Source organism: Rhizopus delemar, genomic scaffold (genome assembly GCF_000149305.1).
Source record: "Rhizopus delemar RA 99-880 supercont3.16 genomic scaffold, whole genome shotgun sequence".
NCBI lineage: Eukaryota > Fungi > Mucoromycota > Mucoromycetes > Mucorales > Rhizopodaceae > Rhizopus > Rhizopus delemar.
In genome coordinates, this window is record NW_027137842.1 from 56,411 (window position 1) to 76,630 (window position 20,220).

The following is a 20,220-nucleotide window of genomic DNA, read 5'->3' on the forward strand; positions in this document are numbered from 1 at the left end:
TCTGCAATAAAGAAGGATTTTAATTTTATATTGCTGCTATTGTTTTTTTGTTCAATTTTTTTATTTAATCTTACGATTAAAACAGTAAGCTTAGTGACAGACTCTTTTTCGCTTCCCCAACACTTTTAATAATTTTTTTCCTTTTAAGGAAATAATTCATCATCTCCACTCACCTTCAAACAATTCAACGATTACAAAATGAACTCGCAATCGCTAATGCCAAGATACACCAGTTGCAACAGGAAAACGCTTCTTTGCGGAAGCAAGTATCCTCTGAACCCACACCAACTGCAAACTCCAGCCCTCCTTCTGAATCCACTCCCCCTTCCTCCAAACGACCACGCTCCCCAAGCAATGATGCTGCTCCTCCCACAACCAAGATATCTAAGCTTCCGAATCCCAAACCCAAACACAGTTTAGCTGCCATTGTTCGACAGTTTTCCTCTCCTACTGCTCCTTCCAGCTTCACGTTTATCCACGTTCCCATTCACCGTCGCCTCCCCATCCATCAACTCCGTGCTAACCTTCGTGACTGTTTAGGATAGGGGGTTTTAGGTAAAAGTAGTATAACAACAAAGATAAAGAAATAATGTTAGAACTTGGTATTTCTTTATTAAGTTAAGATAACTAAGATTGAATATATTAAATTCTACATGTAAAAAGTGAGAGTATTTATAGACATGATACGGATAAAGAATTAGGACAGATTTATGATCAATTAGACAGAATAGATGATTACTATTTCTAATTATTAGTTTAGCCTGTTCCTAGCTTGTATTGTCAATTATGCTATTGGGATGGTTTCAGATAACTCTGGATGTAGGACTATTTAGGAGACGGTACGGATGAATATAAAATCCTCTAGTTCCGTGATTGGATATTATGGCTAATAATAATATCTCAGTTAGGATAAATGTTTCCATGATTAATGATGATCCGGTAAGTAATTGTCATTCCTTATTCAACATGCTCATATCATCAATAAACTATATTACAACCACGCCATCATTTGACTGTGTGAAGTTAATATGAATAAAGCTTAATATAAAAATCTAATCAAGGTCTTTTATTGATCTGTGCTGGGAATAATGTTATAAATGATTCCAAAGTTATGTCAACATATTATTTAGGATCATATGAGATTCCTTTTACTAAAATAAAGTGACTATAATCTTATGTATCCTTAACAGTGACTTACACATTAACACACGCCGCATTCTGGATATTCAATATTCAGATCGAAATGTGGTAAGCTTCCTTATCCATACCGGTTTCGAACCTGAGCTCCGTTTTCAGCTGTACAAACACAAAATCACTATTCGTGACGACTTTGACCCTCTGAGCCCCACCATCATTCGTGATCCTACGCTTCTCAATGAATCCATTGAAAGAAAGACTAAACTTGCTCCACATGCGTTACTCCAACGACTTGGTTCTGCTTTCCGCCGTCTCAAGGCTCCTCTTTATAACGCTGTCACTAACTACTTTCTCCAATCTGGGCTCATAGACCTCAATTTCTTGGAGTCTTTTGATCTCGCTCCCCCTTACAGTCACCACAACCCTCTCCTAGACAAGATCTAGAGTTCTTTTATACCTCTTCCCTTCCCTTTCCTTTTTCCTTTTTGACTATCAAAAAGGTTTTTAGCACTCTTATCCTCTCTTCGATCTGACCCGGGCAATTCAATCCCAGAAGTGATTATGTGCTCAATTGGGTTATTTAAATTTAAAAAATAAAAATATTCTTTAATCGTAAGCTTAGTGACATAGAAGCCTTTACTTCAAGAATAATAGAAGCCTTTTTATTACTTTTAAAAAAAGTGACCGAATAATAATATCTATAAAAGTGACTAATTGGATTTCAAAAAAATATCAATTGAATTTCGAAAAAGTGACCAAATAGTGCTCAAAAAAGAAAGCGTTTTCTCAAAAATCTGACCAACGTTTTCAAAAAAATGTCCAATTGGGGGTGGAAATACTGTATGTATTGTAGCTACATTATAGACATGTCTGTACAACATGTTTCCATATAGGCCACTGTTGATTGGTATAGATTTGGTAACTGTGTAAGGACATTAACAAATCAAAACCTGCTTAAGACTTGATCAAATTTGCTGGAAGGATAATATACGAGTCGTAGACTCAAAATAATTTTGATGAGAATAAATATATGATAACAAAATTCATTTTCTTTGTTTATAAAAAAATGTCTAATAATAAACATGTACGCCTTTCTATTTCTCAAAAAAATTGAGCTTATGGATCAAAATGCTGCTGGCCAGCTTAATCAAACATAATTAGGTGAATGGGCTATGAAGAAATTCAATTTAGATCAACCACTTGCCCAACAGACTATATCAAACATTCTCAAAAATGCTGAAACATTAAATAGTAATATTAATGTTGTCAAAAATGGCAAAAGTCTAAAAACAACACGCTATCCTCAACTTGATGATGAAGTAGTAAAGCTTGCTGCAGACATGAGCAATAACAATCTGCCAGTCAATCGAGACTCAATTCTTCGATATGTAAGACTTATTGCTTGAGTAAAGTATAGAATCCTTGAAAATGAAATTCCATTTTCTTTTGGATGGCTCATCAAACTTTTTAAGCGAATTGGAGTAAAATGCAGGCCAATGCATGGTGAAAGTGCCTCAGTAGACATCATTCTTAAAAACATTCAGAACGAATTGAGGAAGATAGAAGAACTTCTTGGGCCATATGATCTTGCAGATATCATGAATTTTGATGAAACAGACTTATATTACCAGCAACCACCAACAAGAATGATATGTTCCTCCGAGTCGATGGATGGCCTAAAAAAAAAGTAAAACTCGTCTAACAGTTGGATTGCTCTGTAACTCGGATGGGACTTACAAAGAGCAACCAATTGTTATCGCACAACACAAGAGCCCCAAATGCTTTGAAGCATGAGCTAATTTGTTATCCATGACAGCAATTGGAAAAAAAGATGAAATTGAATACCATTATTCTACTAATGCTTGGATGACAACATACGTGAAAAAGTTAAATGTTGTCTTTGGAAGACAGAATCGAAAAAATTGCTCTTCTTTTGGATAACGTGTTCGTTCATAAAATAAGAATTCTGCTCAACAGAATTAAATTGATATTTCTCCTAGCAAACACGACTAGCAAGCTACAAGCTCTTGATGTAGGTAGCTTATTATTTGTTTATAAAATGCTATATAAAAGTATCTTTTTATTTTACAGTTTTCTCATTAATATTTTGTATACACAGGAATTATTGACAACTTTAAGGCACACTTCCGAGCCCAGCAGTACGACCGTGCTTTATGTCTATATACAGCTGAAGAAAATAGGATGGGCCAGCAAGAAAACATTTGGGCCAATAAAAAAAAATTTGGGCCAATAAAAAAAATTTGGGCCAATAAAAAAAAATTGGGACACTCTTTTGAAAATGGGACAATTTTGAAAACGGGTCAGTGCTTCAAAAATGGAACAGCCAAGAAACAGGACAAGTACATTTATAAGGGAACCTTTTTGTCCGGCAAACTTTTATTGGTAGACTTTGTCAGATAAGCTTTTTTTTTTTTTTTTTTTTTTTTTTTTCAACTGGTCTTTTTTTTCTCAATCGATCCAAATCAACTTCATCATTCTTTTACTAAATGAATCCCATCTGTTTGGAACAAGCTTGTTGTACTTTCTATTGTGAAGGGTATAATGATCTGAATGAAAAGAAGTATACTGATAGAATAAAGCTGATGGAGGATATTCAGCTTTGTTATTGTGAAAATCCATATGAGCCAAGACTTATTTGTAACGCCCGTGTGTTTGGAGCTCCAAATTTATACAAGCTTTACAAGTCGAGAGAAGAAGAGGAAGAGAAATGCGAAGAAGAGGAAGAAGACGATATGAATAAGAATGTTGTATCCACACAACTAATAAAGTGAACATTCATGGATAAACTTGGATACTACAGAATTATAGTCTAACCAGATCTCTATTAATAAACGTGAGAATTCTGCAATAGCCAATCTTGCCCTGTTGTCCTACCAGCGTTCTAAAAGACTATATCGGAACCTGATTACAACAACGGCAGTTCAATCCTATTCTATAATTATCGTTAGATCAATAGTTTAATTACTTCATTGTCCCTTGATTCGTCAAGTAGACAGCGGCTATTGATTATCCACTATCCTTCCTTATATTCCATATCATTCTTTTAACCGATCAATTGAAATAGCGGTAAAGACCCAGACATTCAAAAAGTATAAATACCCTCAATATTTTTTATTAATAAAGTCATATATAATCTTTAGTTTCACAACTATCGTCTTTTTGTAGTTTTTGTCTTCTATTTCATATTTGGCAAAACAAAGAATATCAACTTTGGTGAGTCAGAGAGTAATTTGGTAGCTGAAATTCTTATTAACAACAGAATAGAAAGCGAAGCACAAATTGTGGACTTCATAAACTATGTCTATCGTCCAAATTCGGAAAACTGTACAGACTCTCTTTTCAAGCTAACAAGTGTTTCTGATAAAACTGTTTTGGGCGTGCTTTGGAAATACACAGAGCGTTTCAATAAGACTACGGCTTTGGGGTTCAATCAATGGTTGAGGAAACAAAACATCGACTTCTTAAATCAGGACCCTGAGCGAAAAGTATTAAAGAGTCAAGAATCTGAAACAGTAAAGATAAGAGCTAGGATTTTGAGCGTGTTAGACAATCAATTTTATGGTAAGCTTGAAAACGGTTTTATAGGACAAGATAACGTGCTGATTCCAGTTTTATAGATGATGTTGCAGATAACATTGTCAGTACAATCCCCAGATATCATGCATACATTAAGCAACTCAAAGATGATGGCTACGAAGTCATTAGATATTGCAGAAAGTCGAAGAAAGCAAGTGAAAATCGGGCTTTACTACTACAAAGAATGATAAACATACTGTATCAAAGATCGCTTGCTCAAAAAGTCTTTGTCTCTCCCAGTAGCAGTGTTAAATAAGCTTTAAGCAAACGAGATTTATTTGATCAAGATATTCTATCCAGCCTAGATCAAATCCACGGAAATACGCAGGGTGAAAAAAAAAAGAATAAAACTTCTAGTCAGATGAGATATTTGCAGATAAAAATTTGAGAATTAAAAGGAGATAGTACTTGAAAACTAGTGAATGAGTCTCTATGTAACCTCTTTATTAGATTTCAAGACGCTGAGAGAGAACCCATTTAATCAAACTACGCCTTTATATAGGAAATAAAATTATTCAAGGACCGAAGTGAGTTCAAGGTCAATTTTAGTATTGAACTTGAATAATATAAATATTGTATATGGTTAATATTGTAAATGAGTCTTAGAGAATATGTAATATATAATATTATGTATTCAGTACTTGTTATTTTTTATATAAGATTTGAGTAATCTCATACGAATAATAAGTATTTAATGGGGTAAATACGACATCAGATCTCGAAAAATTAACACGTTTTTTATAGATTAACAGGTCTTCGATTTTATTTTACAAAGTAAAAAATTTATTGTTAGAGTACTCACTTATAAAAATTATTTAGTGGTAAAAAATATTTGCGTTGCACTCTTAAATAGAATAGTGGTATAGTGGTATTTATGCTGGGGATCTATGCCGTTATTTAGAAATACATCCATAAATAGAAAACACCTTTAAATCAGATACCCTTAAATAGAGCGACTACTGTGTTTGTATGCAGAATGTAAAAGTGTTACCAGATGTTGATCATTGTTACACACGTAACCCAATTGAGCCCATGCTCATTTGCAAGTCTCGTATATTTGGTGCACCTAATTTGTATAACTTATACAAATTAAAACAAGTACTAGCTGAAGAAACAGGCAGCAATGATAACGAAGAAGATATATTATTTGGTAAATCTAGAAAGTAATTTATAATATAGAAAATGATCGTCAAATCGTTGACTTCCTTAACTACGTTTACAGACCCAAAGAGGAGTACCTTTTGGACTCGCACTACAGATCAACTTATGTATGTTGTAGAACAGAGTCTGATCATAACGGACATTGAATAATCACAACTAAAAGAAGTATATTAAAATTGATAAAAGATAATAATTTAAATCTTTATTAAATAAAATATATTCTTCTTCTTTTTATATAAAACTATCACTATTAGATTCATTCTATAAAGTAAACATGAACACTAAATAAGTCATGATCTTTACTATTCATCATTTCTGTAAATGAATAATAATGGATCAGGTACCTAGTCAACTTTGATCTGACTGGAGGCATTTCATATAAATATATCTTTCCTCTCAATGAAGACGGGACAACTCTCCCAGATCAGTTAAAGAACAATAAGATCTATAAAAACAACGAATTAAAAATTTTCATAATCGATTCAGTGATCACTATTCAATCAAACGTGTCAATGATTGGATCTACGCTCATAACTACTCATTTACCCGCCAATTGATAGAAGAATATAAATAGTAGACTTTGTAATGTTTTCTTTTTAATAATTAAGATTGCCTTAAAAGTTCAGTCTCAAAAAGTATTCTTTTGGTTTATCTTTGTTATTTCTTTTACTTTACCAGAACATAACAATGTATATGATAAGGACATCTTATCAGTCGTTTGGAAATTTACAGATAAATTTAACAAAAAGTCTCCCTTGGGATTCAGCCAATGATTAAATAGACAGGACGTTGATCTGACATTGACTCAACCTGAATGAAAAGTCTTGAAGATTAAAGAAAATAACGTGAAATTAAGAAAAAGACAATTGAATGTCTTGTACAATAAGTACTTCAGTAAGTTTAAAAATGACAATTTAAGAATAAAATGATCGTTAATTCTTGTTTTATAGTTTCCGTAGCAAAGAATGTGGTTGAAGTATTACCAGGACACCGCTTAAAAATAAATGAACTGAAAAAAGACGGATACCAAATAATTGATTATTGTAGAAAATCCGTTGGTGAGACCGCTAACAGAGTCAGCTGTTTGCAACGAATGGTGGATATTTTATACAAAAAATCATTGGTAGACAAGGTCTTTGTTTCCCCCTTAGTTCAACCAAGCAACAATTTTTCAAGCGTGATTTAGAAGATAAAGATAAGATCTTATCAAAGTTAAGCAATGTTAGTGGAAATATAAAAGGTAACAATGAAACAACTTTTTCAATTTTAAAAAAAGTAATATTCGTTTGAATAGATTTTTTGGAGTTTTTTAAAACCAATGAAAAAGTATGTGTCGTCGTAATTGATTATGCTGGCTTAACAACCAACAAAAATGATCTCAAGCAACTTTTACAGTAAGAAAACAACAGAAGTTCTAAAATAGTAATAAACTGACAAAAAATCTTGTAACTAGAGAAAACCCAAATCTTCAAAAAGTATTTATTGACCTGTTTTTTTATGAGAACCAATTCAAATATTTTGATAATGACCAGCTTTTGAATAATCACAACAATTTACAATTATTTAATTGTCGCTCAGGTTGTAGACAAAGAAGTAGATAGTTAATCCTGCCTTTATATCAACTTCATGTTTATCAGAAATTAGGGCTCAAAACTTTTTTTTTTGAACGAGTGAATTTATAACAATTAAATCAATAGTGTGTAATAGTTGATTAAATTTAATTTTTTTTATCGTGTTTTTCTACCAAATGCAAGCCGCTACGATATCTTTTACATATCAAAGGATTTGAATCAATTCTTTCATTACAATGTAATAGAGGTTCATATGGATTTTCTTCGAAACAAATGTCGACATCTTTGATCTTTTGCAAATTCTTTAGGGCTATATTTACGTTAGATTTAGTGCATTCGAGGCAAAAGAAGATACATAGTGTTTATTCTCTCGTTATATCTTCAATCATAAATAACGGGATATTAACACACTGAGTAGAAAAAAAAAAAGGATGTAAATTCCCAAAAAAATTATAAAGTGTTAAGTTTCGATCTGAGTTTTTTTGACTAAATGAGCACATAGCATTTTTATCTGCTGTATTGCCCTAGACAGTTCTAATGGCATATAAGTAAGAAAACCCCTCTTAAGAGACAAATGGAAAAGGATAAAAGTATATATGTAAAGGATAAGATAAATATAATAAGTTAAAGAGGAACAAAATAGTTAGAGAAAAGATCAATATAATAAGATTCAGAAACAGTGCAAGGATATTGACACTTTTAATTGAATAACTATTTCACCAGTAGTGTACCAAGTTCTGAGAGAGGGTCTGGAGGTAATTTTTCATGAAAGAGGTAATCCATTTCATGTAGAATGATACAAATAGATGGCCAACGGATTGTCCAAGAAGCCACGTCCTGTGAGTGTTTTATCTTTTCAGTAGGTAATTGGTTCAACAGGAAGAAGAGTAGGTCTGTGACCTTTCTTAGCATTTAGAGTCGACGGTGCGTATATAGATGTTGTAGAACAGTAACTGATTGTAGTTGACATTAATAAATATAAGTCTTAATACAATATCATAATTAAAATAAAATAAAATACAAGTTTATTTAAATAAGATCATACAATCAATTCCAATTAAACATGTTCTTTTAGAATATGTATTGTATTCATGAGAGTTCTTTGATAAGAAGAAGTATCAACTAAAATGACCAAACCCAATCCAATGTCAGGAATATTGCTAATCTTGTACATAGTTGAAATAACGCGTAAAATAACGTTATTCAATTCAGTGAGGAATTCCCAGAATAAAAGATAATCTATGACAGACATACAAAAGAACAAATGAAAAGTTTTCATTATCATAATTAGAGATGACACTTGCTAAAATACCTGAATATTAGAAGAACGATAACAATAGAAGATATCAAGCCACTCACTCAATAAGATATAAATACCTGCCTTCAATTAGAATAATTTTTACTTTAACTTAAACTGAAATAAAGATCAGTCTCAAAAAGTACCCAAACTGTTTCTCGATCTTTGTTTCTACCTTTTCTTTTACTACCTAAATCATTATACAACAGAGTATATTTTATTTAATAAAGATTTAAGTTATTATCTTTTATCAATTTTAATGTACTTCTTTTAGTTGTGATTATTCAATATCCTTTATATTCAAACACTGTTCTACAACAAATGTTACATGCCATTATGCAAACCTTTACATAACTTAATATAATCATTTACTCCGCATTCACCATTCTATTTTGGTATATGTACATACATATCGATCGGTCTACACTTCCATATATTTGCACTGTTGGCCTTTAGCAACGCTTTATTGCTATATAGTGATTTTCTTTGGAGCAGAACATACATGCTTTACTTTTATTTAAGACCAAACTAATTAATTCTTTTGAGTACATACTTTTTGTGCTACTTTTTATCGTACTCTATTCATATAGTTTGATCAAATGATTCTTAAATCTACTTTACTTGGCATTGCAAGTATCCTAAAACAAGAAATAGTACAATATATTGCAGCATTCTTGTTTAATTCAACCTCTTCATGTTAAGGTTTATATATAAAAGTAAACAAATCAAAAACTGCAAGAATGTACAAGTGAATTAGATTTTAACTTCGCTTTCAAGTCATATACTTTTTTATTATTTTATCAAGTGATAAAATTTTTCAATTCATTTTATTTGTTATAAAGTTCAATAGAATTTCACCATTACATGCACACATTTTTGTTTGACCAAAAAGCAAACCCCCCCTTTATTATGGTTAAATAGTTACATATAACTTACTGCCTTAAATAAATACAGATACTGAACAGCGGCTATATTGGTAATAAAGATACAAAACCTGAAGGACAGAAGAGGTTTAACAATGCTCTTTTCTCTAAGCTGTTACTCTTTCTTTTTTTTTTCTTTTTTATTATTATTAAGTTATAATTATTACTATTTTATTTCGTTTGTATTTAATAGTAGTTCCATAAATAATTTCAACCGTGACTTTAGAATAAATAGAATAGAAAGTCGAAGGTAAATCTATCACTGTATTTGATTTCTTATGTCTTCGCTATATATATATAAAGAGAGAGAGAAGCAAGGAGATGGTAGATTATGTTTATGATTGATGACTTCATGGTAAGTCTGAAAAAGAATATGGATGCAGTAGACAATGTCTAAAAGTAGAAAGCGATAAAAAGATTTTATATAAAAAATATAATGAGAAAGCCAACTACGAAACAAAGTTAAGAACTGAGCAAGGTGAATGTCACAGCTTGTTATGTTGTTTATATGCTATGCGTGAGAAGAAAAAAACATGTCAACGCTCTTTCGCTTAAATATTTGAAAATTAAAGAATTAAATGAAAGGCTTCATGCTAATTGGATAAGGAAAATGATCCTGCTGTACTTGATTGCTTATCAACAGTAAAGATAGTTGATATTACGTATATTTGGTCTTTCTGCAGGTAGATTTTACATAGTAACCAGCGATCTAATAGAATGTAACGCGATAGCACTATGATATGTTTCCTATTAATTTGCGTTTAATATTTTCAGAATCGTTCATTTTCACAGATAAGAAGATACATTCGTAAAACATGTAACAGTTACAAGACAAATGTGAACACACATTGAAGAAAAACTTTTCAAAATAAGCAGAATATCCCTTTTATAGAAACTTACAAAGTGGACGAATAAGCCTTTTTTGTAGTGAATACAAGCAAATACTTTGTACAAAAAGGACATTTTGATCAATTAGTACTGTTTCAATATAAGCAGTAGAAATGTATAGATACATAATATTGAACAGCTATAGTTATAGTAATAATTAATAACAAAAGAATTGAATGATAACGAAAATGATTATTTTATACACTTTTTATTGTAGCTTTTTTTTTTCCCCTCTTTTTTTTTATTCGTAAAATAAACCTTCCACTTTTCTAGAATTCCTTCTTCTTTTCGTCATAACTTAATCCACCGGGGCCAGTACTGACCAACAATAAGAAACCACCGACGGTACTTAAAGATTGGAAGAAATCATATCTTAAGAAATCGCTTTTATAATGACTGTGTTGAACCGACCAGAAGTTATTCACAAACACATTAAGAACAGATAAAAAGAGGACCAAAAACATGGCAGACCATTTTGCTTTGAAGCCAACAGCAACCATGACACAGGCAGCCAAACCAAAAATGGAAACAGTCAAACGAATTAAAGACCATTCACCATGGAAAGCAGATCCGATAAAGAGAAAGATGAGCAGAATACGACCAGCGAGTTGCAAATACATGCGACGGTTTGATTCTGACATTTGAGGAAGAGCAGCAAACATTTGCTTACGCTTAACCATTGTTTCAGATAAAACCATAATCAAACCGCCCATCACTGATAAGTTACGTAAAAAGAAAGATAAATCAAATACTAAACCATATGCAAAAGCCTGGCTCACAATCACACCCATAAGACCATAAATAGCGTATGTTTGATGCTTCTTGGCAATAATTAAAGAAGAAGCGGAGAGCATAACCTAATAATAATGTCAGCCTTTTGTTTTATTTCCCTTTAAACATACTTACCAAAACATTTAAACCAAGAAATAAATGACTTAAACCTCTTGGAAATGACCTAACTTCTTGCATGAAAAGAAGCTGATCTTTCCATTGAGTAATAATACGTAAGGAGTCTTCAATGAATGTGGCAACAATGAGGAATCTTGACATGGCTGGAATATATGGTTTTAAAGGCTGACCAATTCTATCAACAATATCTTCTGCCTTTGTACTAAAAGCCTCCATTTGTTCCTTAACGTTTGCCATTATTTGATATTTAAAATAAAATAGAAAGAAAAAAAAAAGTATATTTGGCTGAAGAATAAACAAGCAAATAAATGTTGTGTAGATCGGTTACTAAATTAACATCCAATCATATCGTACCACACTCAACTATAAAAACAATATAAAAAAAAGAACTGTTATCCTCATAATCTTTTCTTTTTCTTTGATTTCATTAATAACTTTATGCTTTATCTCATTTGCTCTATTTACTTCATACTATGTTTCATGTACTTTATTTTACTTTATACGCTACGTTTTATAAAACTAAATGTAAATCAACGGATAGTTAATGATTGACCTCCAGCCCAAGTTTGACCTCCAGCCAATTTAACCCACTCCGCAACACTTCCTGGTTCAACACAAACCATGTTCTTGTATTCATCGTTTACAAGATCGTTTATATATTGAGCTTTTTCGATCCAAGGATTCCACACAACAGTGTCACGTAAATTACTCTTTTCAATAATGATACAACTTCCGTCTCCAATTTCAAGAAGAAGATGGTCTTGTACTTTTTTATAGACTCGATCCACTTCTTGCGAAATGGTCACTTTATCATTCTTTTCTAATTCCTGGATACTTCCTGCTGTTTTATCAATATACTCTGAGGAAATTAAACCTTGGATTTGTACCCTGGAAACATCCTATATACTGAATGGGTTTTATGTTATTTGTATATGTATATTGCTTACGGGTACACGGAAGTATGTATGAAGAAGAATATTGAATTCAAATGTATCTTCACCTTCATTCTTCAAATTGCAAAATGTCTTTAGTGATTTTTCCGTTAAGATTACTGTATAAACGAGTCGAAATGAATGTGGCCACACCTTTCTAACTTCTGATGAAAGCTGTGTATCCATCAATCCCAAGCGAACCGAGACTTCTTTATTATTATCAGTAATTACGCCAAGATATTCCCAATAAGAACTTCGAGCGAATCCTTTTAATATGTTGGTATTTATTTTATGCTTAAACATGTGTCTATTTACCATGCTGAGGAAGGCGAATTATTTCTTTGGTTCCAAAAATAGGGAAACAAATCGGAATGCCTCCACGAATAGCTTTACTGCCATCTCGTCTTGCTTCTTTACTGTTGCACATTTAAATAAACAATATAATGAATTTAATCTTATCTTACCTGACGAATATACGTTCTTTATTATCAACCACCCAGCTAGTAACAGTGGAACCTATTTAAAGCAAGTTAAAATCAAATATGTTGTTTATTTGTTTTTATACCAAAAAGTGCAATCTCAGCTTTGGAACCTGAAGGAAGTTCAACATAAATAACTTTATTGTTTTGATAAGCAGGCATAATATATTTCTAAAGAAAAAAAAGATAAAAAAATTGTCGAGTAAATATCTTGATTTACACTAATCAATTTAATGCAGACTGTCAACCTTTGTTTGGAAACTAAAGGAAATATCTGTACTGAAGATATTGTATAATTTATAATTCAAAAACCGATATTTATTATGTCATTGGAAAGAATTATGGAGTATTAGTTTATGCAAGCTCGATCATTGGTTTGTAAATCTTCATGTTCACAAAGTATAGAAGCAGGCTATGCAACGCAATTCACATTAAAAGGCTCTATTATTGGATTTGAATTGCTTATTTCTGATTGTTCCAGCACACTTTAATATCCATATTCACATACCCTATCAATCTGTTCCTTCTATTTCTTTAAATAAAATAATATTCAACCGTTGATTTATCAATGTAGCAAGCCTTACTTTTCATTTACAAGTTTGCTTCAAAGCCTTTTTGTTATTTAAGCCTGGTATGGATTTAGAAAAGCTCACATGAAGTTTACATTAATTTCATACATTTTTAGAAGTAGCTGTGTATATATCCTTTGATATAAAAAACAGGTACATTTGTACTTTTTTGAACAATAGCATTAGTAAATGAGAGGGTTTTTGTATATCCTTACAGTTTTCTCACAGTATTTGCTTAAAGTGACCAAATTGGATAGACTTAGCATATTTGCTATCAAAGAAAGAAACAATTATAATTAAATATCTATAATATAATGTGCCAATGTACAAATATCGCTATTCATTCTTTCGGTTATATTTAAGCTGTGTTCATTTGTTTTTTTTATCTATTCCAAAAGAAAATGATTAGTTTTTTTTAAGGATTGTGGCGTCCACATTATCTGTTTGGATTGTTCCACGAAATCGAAACACACCAAGCTCTTGAAATTTCAAAGCTGCAGAATTCATATTAATCATCTCGGCCCAGAAGTTTATTTTATTGAAACTATTAATCCACCGACGGCTAAAAATATTTTTACAGAGAATTTTACTATCAGTTGTTGCATAGCCAGGTATCCAGATTCTGCGAAGAGGAAAGCAATTGAGAATAGGTAATCCGAGAGCTTCAAATAATCAAGTAATTTGATAGAAGGTCATTATATGTTCACATGGGTTAGCTTTGACATCAAAATAAGCATTATTCTGTTTGGATGTGTATCGAACAGGACATGAAGCCAAGATGGGTGTTAGCCTTTGCAAAGCCTGGTTGTAAATAGAGACTTGAAAAGGAAGCTCGGTAGAAGATAGAACATTAATTTTGGAAGCTAAAATTCCCTTAAATTGTCTGGCCGGAAGCGTGAATTGTTCATATATTCTGTTGGAGATTGCTTCGTTATCCACACGTTCTTCTTGCTTTTATCTAATCAAGTCTGCTTTTCTTTGGAAACTCTGTAATAAAGTATTGATTGCTCGACAAAAATGATTATCAAAATAAGCTCCAATATCATTGGTATAAGCAGTATATATTTTCAATCTTTCTACTGAAGATGATTGTTGAGTATATTTGAGTTTGGATCTTTCATAAGTATTATGATCGAGGTATCTTTGAGTGTATTGACCAATAAATGTACGTCTGCGAGCTGTTGCCTCGCCCACAGGGCCACGACGATAACGTATTAAGGACAGCCATGCCTCAGAAAAGAATTCTTTATTAATTTAAGAAGCAATATCAAATTTGCCATCATCTTGAAGTGCGCAGAGAAATATAGATTTAGATAAGAAATATGTGTGTGCTGTAGTAGCATGGATAATGTTTACAAAATCCTCCAATCGTACTCGATACTGCTCGTTTCACTTAATACCATCGATAGATGATTCAACAGATAAAATACGATCACCAGAAGTAAGAGTACCAGCGGTGTTCATGGTGCCAGCTGGAGTACTCGGTTGAGAATCTTCATTCATGATGAAGGCTAATATCATCAATGAAATAAGAAAGATGTGAATGAACAGTTATTACTTTATACAAAGCATAATTTACCTATTTGAATATGTACGATTAAATAACATTTTATGTATTAAATTTTAATATAAATGACCAATGAGTACATTGTAACTTAACTGTACTGCACTTGCTCGGGTCAGATCTGAAATGATAAAAAGTAATAAAAACCTCTCAAGAGACAAGAGAAAAAAGTATAAAAGTTTAAAAAAATCAGAAACAGCATTGACATACTAGCATTAGAATCAAGAAGAGGAGGGATTTGATCATGAAATAGATAATACATTTCATGTAGGCTAATACAGACAGGGGCTAACGAACAGACCAAGCAGATACTTTATGAGAAGATCGAAATTTTTTGAGAGGAAGTTTATTCAGGATAAAGGACATATTGTCTTCGACAGATAAAGGTAGCTGAAGACGCCCATGCATATGGAGACACTCGATAGAATGAGAGCGGGTGAAACTATTGTTGGGATGGTACAAACAGGATTTGGGTTTACCGCCAGGGAGATAACTAAGATACCAACGAAGGACACGACCACATTCACTGCGAATCATGGGTAACTAGAGGATTGGATTTTGAGTTAATGATGCACGACAGGCAGAGAGCAATTTAGTATTAAGACCAGTACAGAGACTTGTAAAGGTGTCGTGCAAAAATTGACGGCACAACTGCGTGAAAGTTCGATCATCAAGATTATCCAGATGAGGGACATAACTTTGCCAAAGGGTGCTTTCTCAAGGCGATTTCAATGATAGCAGCTTGCAGCATATTGCAGATGGAGATGCTGTTGCAGATTCTCAATCTTTGGATCTATAAAATTTTGAAAAATCCCTTTGAAGCCGTGCATTGATTACTGAGTTATTACAAAGACATTATACTGAAACTACAACTAATCAGCTGACAATGCACTCCTTGCATCGAAAATTGAAACTGCCCAAGTACTATAGAAGGCAGAAAAATAACGAGGTTATGGTCGCCAAATTGAAAAGTAAGTTTGGAAACGATATGGTATTTGTTATGGGTAACAATTCTGCTCCAAATATCTGATATCAGGAACCTATGAGAGGCGTCGGATTCAGAAGGCTACTGAAGAAACATGAATTTTTAGTGTATTTGATTGATGAATTTCAGACAAGTCAGTGCTGTCCTTCTTGTGAAAATCGTAGCCTGACGACCTTTAAGAGAATACCGAATCCACAGCCATATCAAAGACAAAACAATCCTGAAGTTATTTGTCATAGTTTACTTAGGTTATCAAATGCTCTAATTAATGATTATCAAAATTGTTTGCTTATGTTTTTTGTCACTTAGATGTACCAATCAAAATAGCAAAGTGACCATGCAAAACATTTCAGGTGTCCAAGAGCTTTGTAAACGTTTATGGGATCGGGATTTGGCAGCATGTCTAAATATGATTCATATTGTTTGTAACCTTCGCTTGAATGGTGAAATACCAGAGATATTTCAGCACGCTGTGTCTGAAAGAAGAGCCCCAACTAGAAGAAGAAGATCTGGAGAGAATGAAAACGACGCGTTTTACCTAGAACCCTGTAACTTTCCAACACAGCGATGACTGTGTTACCTAAGATACACTTTGGTAAGCTTGAGCTTAAATAACTTCAAAATTTTTCCTACTTCTACGCTATATTTATTTTTACTTTTGCACCATTTTTTCCACGAATTTTTTCTCAAACGTATAACAATAATTTCGGAATAAAGTGTATTAGCCATTACATTTCCAATAAAAAACAAAACAAAAACAGTAATGCGTGACTGTAGAACCTTCCTTTGCCAGTAAGTTTTGGCTGTGAAATTTTAAGATTATCCAATGAGAGGCAGTATAAACTTTCTAATACTTTCCAAATAAGGGTTAGTAAGCCACTGCCGTGTTCTTTTCTTATTGAGTCTTTTCATTATTATTATTAGAAATTATTCTGCTTTCTTTTTTTTATATTTTACAATATAATACTCCAGTAACTATGCCAGGCTTCAGGGGTATTAGAATGGTTTCTTTTGATAAGAACCAACAACAAGTAGTTATTCGTGCACCGCAAGTAATAGTAGCACCAGAATCCCTAGAACCACAGCCAGTGGAAGTGGAAATAGATTATTTAAAGTGGCCAGAAGTTGCTGTATCAACTTTGATTGATATTATGATTCATTTTTATGCACCTATACTTCACGAACAAGTACAAGCTCAAAAAGAGGCCTATTATCAAAAGGCATTTGATGCGTTGGCCTTTCATTTAATGCGCTTGGAAAAGGAAAAAGCGTTATCACCCGAATTTTTAGAAAACATTACAAAAGAAAAAATGTTTATAAAATGGCGGGAGTTAGAAGATAAATACAATGAGACAGCTCTTTCTTCAGTCTCTGGTGGCCCTTCCGGACAGCAAATGTGGCCATATTTTGATAGGATGACGGTTATTCTAAAAAATGAGCGCAACAGACCTCCCGAAGTATCCAAAAACATTTTGAATGAAGAAAAAAATTCCCCACAACAAAAACAACAACCTCAGATATTTACAGTTACCCAATCTCCCACCTCTATTCCTACTCCTGCTACTTCACAGCACGAACAGCAGCAAGGACAAAATTTACAATCACAGCCACAATCACAACAACAACAGCAACAAGAAGTATTCACATCTACTCACGCAACTGCTACTTCACAACAAGAACAACAAGAACAACAACAACAACAGATATCCGCAATTTCACAGTCTCCAACTATTCAACACAATCAACAGTTATTCATAGTTCCTTATGGCCATACTACTCCTGTTCAAGCACAGCAGCAGAATATATCTACAGTCCCACCAACTACCATTCGACAACAATATCAACAGCATATATCCGTGATTCCTCCTAGTATTGCTCCACAGCAACAGCAGTTATTTATCGTTCCTTATGGTCATACCTCTCCTGTTCAACCACAACATCAACAAGCATCCATAATTACCCAGCCATCAGTCGCTTCACAACAACAACAACAGCAGCAGCAAAACCAGCAACGGCAACAAGACATGTCCATGATTCCCCAAGTTACTACTGCCATTGTTTCTGCTAACCAACCTATCGTCAGCACCAACAATCCTATGCAAGTATCCGCATCATCTCCAGAGATCAACCATGAATTAGAAGAACAGCGACTTATAACAAGCATTGTTGAAAAATCCATTCCACGGGTCTTGGAAGAATTGAAAATGCAGCAACAACATATATCTTACAAAGAGCAATATGAGTATGAGTTTCGAAATGAACTCCTGTCATTGATGCGTAGGCATGTACAATTGTTAGAAGAACAAAGAGCAACACAAGAAAAAGAACGAACGGAAAGAAAGCTTATATTGGAGCGCTTAGCAAATGTTTTAAAAAAGTTGACTGATAAAATGTAAAAATATGTAAAAATAAAGCAATCATCAGAAAAATACATCTACTCAAGTAAATAGAATACCCATATTTTTTATTGTTGATTTGTATTTTTTTTTTTTGAACAATGTGCGTATGTTACAGATTAAATTACAATAAAGACACCAATGGACTACTAATCATTTTATTTCGTTAAATAAATAATAAAGTAAAGTTTAATATATATGACATTATTTAATGTTCTTTTTATGATTGCGTTTAATAACACATTGTTATAATTAAAAAATCAAGGTACATTTAATTCTATATGTTTAATTTCAACTACCTTATTCGCTTTAAAATGGAAAAAAAGTGAAAAAGCATTTCAATTTAAATTAAGAAAGGCTCTATATTCATGTTTGATAGTTGTACTATTAGTATTTATTAAAAAACTCATAATTGCTATTTAATGTACGCAAGAAATGTGCAAAATCTAAAACAAAAGTGAAAAGAAACAGGGGATTCATTTCATAACATAACAGGCACTTATTACATTCTAAAATGAGATGGGAAATTAGTGCAAAGGCGAGTTTTGTAGCCAGCCTTTAAAATAGGCAATGTTTTTAATTCTTAATGTATCGTATGCCTATACTCATCCACCCCTCTTTTTTTGAGTCTATCTAATACTTTTATTCTTTTATGTAATGTATGTGTGTTTAATGATAAATGATTAGATTGATTAATTGATTTATTTTTTCGTTTATTGTGTTTTTCTTGAAAAAGTTTTTATTGACCAGTTGTATGGGGATGTTGTTTGACACTGTAGAAAGGTATGATTGTTCGTCTTTTTTATTAGTATTTTGCTTTATATCACAAAATACTTTATTAGTGACGCTTATTATTTCTATATTAAAGTATTCTTTTGGCTTCAAATCCCTTTTTATATAATTGTAACCAAGTTTAACGTTAGGATTTTAGACCATCTTAATTTCCCTTTTTAAAAAAGTAGCACAGTTAAAGAGACACGAGCGTAACTATAGTTTGATGTGGTATTTTAGTCTGAATTTTTATCTTGCTATACTTGGATTAGAAGTTAACTCTTTATGAAGCTATGGCTTTAGCTTAACAAGGTTTAAATTCGCTAATTACAAATTACATGCTCTTTGTCTTTCTATCATTGCTTAATTTTAACCAATATGAGAAACATTTGGCCAATCATTTGAATTGTCGGGGTTTTACTCGAAAGCATGATATTAGCTCGGCAAAACATGAAGTGTAGTCCTCCCTTACAAAATTTAATATAAAAACAATGAGATAAAATAGAAATTAAAAAAAAGAACATACAAATACCTACTTAAGAAGGAATACACTGATAAAGCTGATAAAGCTTACATACATGGATCTTTTTAGAAAGTAACACAAGCATTTGTATTACATAAATTGAAACTTTTGCTATAAAATGATTATTTTTTTTTTTTTTTTTTTTTTTCTTTTTCTCTTCTTCTTAACAATGGGTCACTTACTTACTAAATTGAACAATGAGGATGATCAAACTAAAGATAAAAATTCGAATAGAAGTCATCACAGTAAATCTATAAATTCAGGGAGTCAGGTTTCCTTTACTCCCGGGTTCCAGGCCAGTACTGAAAACTCATCATCAAGAACACAACGTGAATTTCATAAAGAAGAACAGTCAACTTATTGGCTACCTAAAGATGAAGATGAACAATTAAGACTGACTGGTGTAAGTTTAAACTATTTAATGTTTCCGTATAAATCAATTAATTTTCCTTTTTATTATAGCAACATTTTGCACTTAAAGAATTATTTGGAGGGTACAATAAGCCATAACTCTTCTT

The 20,220-nt window shown here is 32.4% G+C and overlaps 11 protein-coding genes across 11 annotated transcripts; 7 read left to right on the forward strand and 4 right to left on the reverse strand.

The window, feature by feature from the left end:
* Positions 1-198: 198 nt before the first annotated feature.
* Positions 199-545, forward strand: RO3G_15290 (uncharacterized protein; the record flags this gene model as incomplete). The annotated part of the gene is made up of 2 exons (XM_067669874.1): positions 199-266; positions 302-545. The coding sequence occupies 2 exons, from the start codon at positions 199-201 to the stop codon at positions 543-545; spliced, it is 312 nt and encodes a 103-aa protein (XP_067525975.1).
* Positions 546-882: 337 nt separating this feature from the next.
* RO3G_15291 (uncharacterized protein) lies at positions 883-1,581 on the forward strand (the record flags this gene model as incomplete). The annotated part of the gene is made up of 2 exons (XM_067669875.1): positions 883-943; positions 1,238-1,581. The coding sequence occupies 2 exons, from the start codon at positions 883-885 to the stop codon at positions 1,579-1,581; spliced, it is 405 nt and encodes a 134-aa protein (XP_067525976.1).
* Positions 1,582-1,952: 371 nt separating this feature from the next.
* Positions 1,953-2,828, forward strand: RO3G_15292 (uncharacterized protein; the record flags this gene model as incomplete). The annotated part of the gene is made up of 3 exons (XM_067669876.1): positions 1,953-1,977; positions 2,329-2,459; positions 2,550-2,828. 3 exons carry the CDS (start codon positions 1,953-1,955, stop codon positions 2,826-2,828), a joined length of 435 nt encoding a protein of 144 aa, XP_067525977.1.
* An 816-nt stretch (positions 2,829-3,644) lies between these two features.
* RO3G_15293 (uncharacterized protein) lies at positions 3,645-5,901 on the forward strand (the record flags this gene model as incomplete). Its single annotated transcript, XM_067669877.1, has 8 exons — positions 3,645-3,694; positions 3,731-3,905; positions 3,967-3,991; positions 4,324-4,719; positions 4,776-4,889; positions 5,237-5,261; positions 5,528-5,555; positions 5,710-5,901. The coding sequence occupies 8 exons, from the start codon at positions 3,645-3,647 to the stop codon at positions 5,899-5,901; spliced, it is 1,005 nt and encodes a 334-aa protein (XP_067525978.1).
* Positions 5,902-10,843: 4,942 nt separating this feature from the next.
* Positions 10,844-11,699, reverse strand: RO3G_15294 (uncharacterized protein; the record flags this gene model as incomplete). The annotated part of the gene is made up of 2 exons (XM_067669878.1): positions 10,844-11,431; positions 11,481-11,699. 2 exons carry the CDS (start codon positions 11,697-11,699, stop codon positions 10,844-10,846), a joined length of 807 nt encoding a protein of 268 aa, XP_067525979.1.
* A 314-nt stretch (positions 11,700-12,013) lies between these two features.
* Positions 12,014-13,056, reverse strand: RO3G_15295 (uncharacterized protein; the record flags this gene model as incomplete). Its single annotated transcript, XM_067669879.1, has 5 exons — positions 12,014-12,382; positions 12,431-12,534; positions 12,731-12,831; positions 12,880-12,931; positions 12,981-13,056. The coding sequence occupies 5 exons, from the start codon at positions 13,054-13,056 to the stop codon at positions 12,014-12,016; spliced, it is 702 nt and encodes a 233-aa protein (XP_067525980.1).
* A 1,079-nt stretch (positions 13,057-14,135) lies between these two features.
* RO3G_15296 (uncharacterized protein) lies at positions 14,136-14,966 on the reverse strand (the record flags this gene model as incomplete). The annotated part of the gene is made up of 3 exons (XM_067669880.1): positions 14,136-14,414; positions 14,544-14,707; positions 14,864-14,966. The coding sequence occupies 3 exons, from the start codon at positions 14,964-14,966 to the stop codon at positions 14,136-14,138; spliced, it is 546 nt and encodes a 181-aa protein (XP_067525981.1).
* Positions 14,967-15,315: 349 nt separating this feature from the next.
* Positions 15,316-15,564, reverse strand: RO3G_15297 (uncharacterized protein; the record flags this gene model as incomplete). Its single annotated transcript, XM_067669881.1, has 1 exon — positions 15,316-15,564. One exon carries the CDS (start codon positions 15,562-15,564, stop codon positions 15,316-15,318), a length of 249 nt encoding a protein of 82 aa, XP_067525982.1.
* Positions 15,565-15,913: 349 nt separating this feature from the next.
* Positions 15,914-16,583, forward strand: RO3G_15298 (uncharacterized protein; the record flags this gene model as incomplete). Its single annotated transcript, XM_067669882.1, has 3 exons — positions 15,914-15,998; positions 16,142-16,145; positions 16,322-16,583. The coding sequence occupies 3 exons, from the start codon at positions 15,914-15,916 to the stop codon at positions 16,581-16,583; spliced, it is 351 nt and encodes a 116-aa protein (XP_067525983.1).
* Positions 16,584-17,013: 430 nt separating this feature from the next.
* Positions 17,014-18,408, forward strand: RO3G_15299 (uncharacterized protein; the record flags this gene model as incomplete). The annotated part of the gene is made up of 1 exon (XM_067669883.1): positions 17,014-18,408. The coding sequence occupies one exon, from the start codon at positions 17,014-17,016 to the stop codon at positions 18,406-18,408; it is 1,395 nt and encodes a 464-aa protein (XP_067525984.1).
* Positions 18,409-19,871: 1,463 nt separating this feature from the next.
* On the forward strand, positions 19,872-20,212 carry RO3G_15300 (uncharacterized protein; the record flags this gene model as incomplete). The annotated part of the gene is made up of 2 exons (XM_067669884.1): positions 19,872-20,105; positions 20,165-20,212. 2 exons carry the CDS (start codon positions 19,872-19,874, stop codon positions 20,210-20,212), a joined length of 282 nt encoding a protein of 93 aa, XP_067525985.1.
* Between the last annotated feature and the right edge of the window lie 8 nt (positions 20,213-20,220).